The sequence below is a fragment of the Atta colombica genome, unplaced genomic scaffold (genome assembly GCF_001594045.1).
Source record: "Atta colombica isolate Treedump-2 unplaced genomic scaffold, Acol1.0 scaffold35, whole genome shotgun sequence".
Classification (NCBI taxonomy): Eukaryota; Metazoa; Arthropoda; class Insecta; order Hymenoptera; family Formicidae; genus Atta; species Atta colombica.
The window spans coordinates 323,983-329,243 of NW_017259459.1; the positions used below are offsets into that span (position 1 = coordinate 323,983).

General features: G+C 27.6%; 1 protein-coding gene across 1 annotated transcript in view; it reads right to left on the reverse strand.

Moving 5' to 3' along the window:
* LOC108690708 (growth hormone secretagogue receptor type 1) overlaps nucleotides 1–5,261 on the reverse strand; it is a 42,188-nt gene that overhangs the window by 10,457 nt on the left and 26,470 nt on the right. The window contains exons 4-5 of the mRNA XM_018198137.1: nucleotides 3,425–3,533; nucleotides 3,152–3,223 (exon numbers count right to left, since the gene is read on the reverse strand). Of these exons, the coding sequence (XP_018053626.1) occupies nucleotides 3,152–3,223; nucleotides 3,425–3,533 (181 nt within the window). The remainder of the gene's footprint in view (nucleotides 1–3,151; nucleotides 3,224–3,424; nucleotides 3,534–5,261) is intronic.

Below are 5,261 nucleotides of genomic sequence, written 5' to 3' on the forward strand. Positions count from 1 at the left end.
CACTTTTGATATTTAAAAGTTTTTGAAAAATCATTAAAAGTCTTTAATCAAAACCAACAAGAAGTTACTTCTTCAAAATATAATACACATTTCAAAGAATACGTAGCGATCTTAAATTGTTTTTATCAGACATAAGATTGACATCTCAAATTGTCTTCCTAACGTTAAGTACGAATTATTCATTTATAACTATTTATTTATACGTAACTATAGTACGTATTAGCTATTTTCATATTCGAGAAAGGAGTAATCGCATGTATTTTATGCAAAGGATATCAAGCGACACTTTCCTTGAATAAACTTGGCGGGAATCTGTTTTACGAGGAAAATTACAGTGAGAACACAATCGAGCATTTGCGGATATTGATGAATTTGTTCATTTATAGCGCTTTAAATGCGTTGATTCGAGATAAAAGTCTGTCAGAGTGAGCAAGGGTCCCATACGTTTCTGCTCTACTGATTTTTTTTATGATATCGCTCATCCTCTCAATTTTTCCTTTGCTGGAATATTGGCTCGATAAGTTCAGAGCTCGATTTTCACGACACGTCTGGTACATTAGACTTTAATGCTTTTTTATCAAAAGTTCACTGCTCCAATACTTCAATAGTTTAGAGACATAAATGTCATAAAAGTCAAAGCTTTTTTGAATTTATTATCATCAGCGTTTTTATGAGCCAAATACTTAATATGAAATACGTTTTCACGTAAAGCACGACAATATGTCGTCGTAAAAAATGTTACTTTGATGAGATTCCCGTCATTGTTGCTGAATTGTTACAGAATACAATATGCTCCGTAATATTCGCAACAGTTGTTAACTTGACTCGAAAAAAAAAAAAATGAAATTTTTAAAGAATTCCGGGAATCGTGACTCTCTTGGTATAATATTCTCATATATATGTTTATGTGCTGCAATTCTTGCGTGCAATACCTCTATAGTACTTGCCCTATATGTGAATGTGCACACATCTTGCATCTCAGAGTAAAGGGATTCAATTACGTTGCTCGAATATCTTTGTACTTGTGCAATCCAGCGAACTCTACGAGAAATTCCTAACATTTATAGAACCACGAAGTTCATGTACATGACATGTATAATGCAAGTAAAATATGTTGTTTTATATATGACATCGCTCGTTAACTATTTTATTGAGAACGAGCATGCAATAGCAAATTGCGATCCTTTGATCGAAATGTTTCATTTCATTCAAGCTATTCATAATTCTGCAACTAGAAATTATAAATACAGCAAACTAAGATATCTTAGTAGAATAGTAGCAATTTGTTTTTCAAATTAAAGTTTAAACAAAATATAATAAAATAAATTGTAAATAAAAAATTACATCACTTCATTATTCGCTAAAAATTCGTCAAAAAAATATGTCATCTTAGAAACATCAATATGTCATCATTGAAACAGTGCGTTCAACAAGACATTCCTATCTCTGTAATGATTAACAACTAAATTAGATACTCGTATATTTAATGTTAGAAATACATTTATTATTACTATCATATATATTTTTGAATTTTTCTGAACTGTACCGCGTTGAGAAATAAATATAACTTAGCTCGAATTTAAAGAATTAATAGACTCTTTAAAGCTAGTCCTCTTTTCTTGCAAGACAGGATCAGCTGTTTGTTAAATCAACGTTTAAATCTCTGTTTGTTAAATCTCTTATCACTAAGACATACAACGTAGAACGCGTAGAACGAATATGACAAATCTTTCATCGTTAAGCTAAATTGACATAAATCCTGCTTTTCTGTGTCCTGTGTGTGTTTAATACACTGTAATTGAAATAAACATCTAATATAATTTAATGCATTTATTTAAATAGTTCGAAATTATAGATTGTTTGTACTATGTCTAAATAATTCAAAACTGAATTCTGAAATGATAACACAAAATTAGATAATGTATAAAAAGGGAAATAAAAATTGCTGATTTCTGTTTGCAGTAAGCATTTTTAATTAAATTGTTCTGACCGTTGTATCTTCAAATAATCAATCAAAGAGCTCAATTATTTGTTCTGTTCGAAAAACTTGAAACGTTTAAGGTATTTGAAAAATTTGATCAACTCCCTTAAATCTAAATTCCGTAAATCTTTGGACATATTTGTACATATTTGTTATATAGAAATATTTAAATATAAAAAATTGCCAAAGAAGTCATAAAATGTAAAAATATTAAATTTATTAAATTTTATATTTTAAACAATTTAATTTTATGAAGCGCTATTAAAATTAAAAATATATTAAATAGATTCAAATGAAACAATAAAGTTAAGGAAATATCTTGTTACACAAATCAACACAAGCGACATGTATGTTCTTGCATTCGGATGAATGTAGCTTGTCTAAGCTGCTTCACGCATGCAATATGAATTACATGCATCGCGATGCATCATAATTAACAGCTTTGTAGAAATGTAAGAAAATACGTGTATGTAAGCACCATGTCACGTACTTATGCTATAAAAATATATCATTATTAAAAAGTAGTTTTCATACATTTCTATAATATCTTTGTTTGATTCGTATTACACGTATATCAGAATTCTCAACTTTTCAAATTCTATAACTTTATAGTCACTTTATAGTCACACTTCATAATTTTTTATTAAACTTTAAAGCATAAATAATAATAAAAAAATTAAATAATAATAAAAATGAGTAAAATTCTTGATTAAATATTACAATTCATAAACAATAAAGGAGAATCTTGCATAATTTTCTCATAAAAATAAGACTTCTGTAAATTATTAAATATTTTTTCAAGAAATGCAAAGAATATGATTTAAAAAATACTCAATATAATTTTTAAAATAAGTTTCCTCAATACTCAATTTATCAAAATTATGTTTCAGCCGTTGAAGCTTGAATTGTGTATCTAAATTAAATTTTAATTCAAATTAAATAAAGTGACTTTTACTCAAGTTTTAAAACAGTCTTTACTGCAGAAGTTAATAAAGTGTAGGTGGTGGCTTCGTATTACGATCACGTGAAGATGACGTAAAGTGAGACATGAAGAGAGTGAAAAAAATGCGTCATGCAACAAAAGAAAAAATAAGGAAAAGACAAGTAAAGAAAGATACGACGACAAGCATTATTAAAGCAAATTATAGATTTTTCAGTATTTTATATCACCTTGTACACAGCGCCGCTGCCACCCACGCCAAGAAACAAAGAAAGGTTGCCCTTGCCTTTGTGCAAACATATCTATATAACATAAAAATTCAATCGAATTAAATCAGATCTAACTTCTTATTGTTCACTTTCATTTACTCTTTAATTATTATTATTACTATTCCTTAAACGGAATTACTATTTAATTATTATTATTATATATAGATATAACTAATTATTGGTGACTTTCTGCGATAATTCTAGGCGTAGTGTAAAAAACTATGCTGTACTTACCCCGCTCTTAAAGGTTCGCAGATTGCGTAATACCGTTCGAAGCTGATGGCTAAAATTGTGAGAACCGAAGCATGAGCCACAGTCAATTCCACGAATGGAACAGCCTTACCTGTAACAGTTTTTACATTAGGTATAAATCTAAAACTTAAAAAAATATTGTGTATTTTTTTTAACTATTTATTGAAGCAAACTTTTGCATGTATATATGATAAACAATATGTTCTATTAAATTTACAATAATAAAATAAAAGTGAACATTGCTTTTTTAAGCAATATAAAATATAACAAAATAGTTAAATAAAAAAGTTCATCAAAGTTTCATTTAAATTCATTTTTTTTAACTTATTAACTTAGTTTTAATTTTCTATTTGTTAACAAAAGTAGAACAAAAATAGATCATAAAGACAACATATGAAATGACGTAAGAAATCAACAAGTTCTGTGATATTTTATTTTAAAAGTCAAAACACGGAATCAATGTATCTTAACAACAAAGCTTTACAGTTATAATTGATCAAGTTTATTTTTGACAAATACGTTATTAATAATATATGTAAAAAATAATTATAAATAGTTACATAAAAGTATCTCAAAGAAATAAAGACTTAATTGTTAGATCACATCATTTGATGATTAAAATAAATAATTAAAATAAAGTTTTAAGATTAGGTACGTTCGTAATTAATTCTGATTACATTTTAAAATTAAACACTTCAATAATTAAAAAATTAACTCCTTTTAAAAATAATGTAACGCGTGCATTAATTGAATATTAAATCAAGTAATACAGTGATATTCTATTAAAAAAGTAAAAAACTCTTTTGATATCGGTTGATACATTGCATTGTCGAGAACATTGATATCGGTTGATGCATTGCATTGGAGAGACAATTTCTCCAAGACTCTTTTATTCACATGCAGAACAAAAAAACGTTTTTGGATGCGTGATTTATAATTCTCAAAAGGGATCTCGAGAGAAAACAAGGTACCGCAATAAACTGCCATGGCACATTGGACACTATCATTCTTCGACGCGTTCTTCGACCAATTCCTTCATTTATCCAGTGACCATCTACTTGAGCAATAGAATCATTCGTCATGTTGACATTTTTTTCTCAAGATAAAATGGCAAATTATCATTAATTCTTTCCGATTTTGGTTTCCTAATGATATATAAAATCTTTGAACTTACAATTATTTTGACCATATTTGAGCATTCTGTTATTAGAATGTTCTGTTGTTTAAACCAAATTTTGCAATTTCTCCTTTTTGATTAGAACAAGATTGGAACAAGAAGATTTCATGCTATCTTCTCGAAAATGTGTCTCACTTTCTGATATTAGATTCGAAAAGTTTAGACGAATTTCGAGATGAAAGTAATGCGATTCAGAAACTCGTTAACAAATTTATTCACAGAAATAATTAATTTTGTACATCTCTATTACTCTACCTAAAACAAAGTTAGGTGAGTTAGTTGAAAAACGCGATAGTCGAGAGAGAGAGACTGTTCTGTTACCTCCAGAAATTCAGAATGAATATTTCAGGACAAATCTCTAATAAATAATACATATTTTACTAATATACATAATACATAATACATATTTTATTTTACTAAATTTTCAGGGAAAATCAAGTTTATGTATGCCTGCTTAACACATACTGTTTTTTGAGAGCGCAAATTTGGGTTTTAATTCGCAAATTAATGAACCGCATGCTAATTTTAACTTTTGACATTTATAAATTAAATCAGCTGTGTATAGATCATGAATATTAAGCAAATAATTTATAAACATGTGATGATATATTGGTGTTATATAATAAATATTATATATAAATA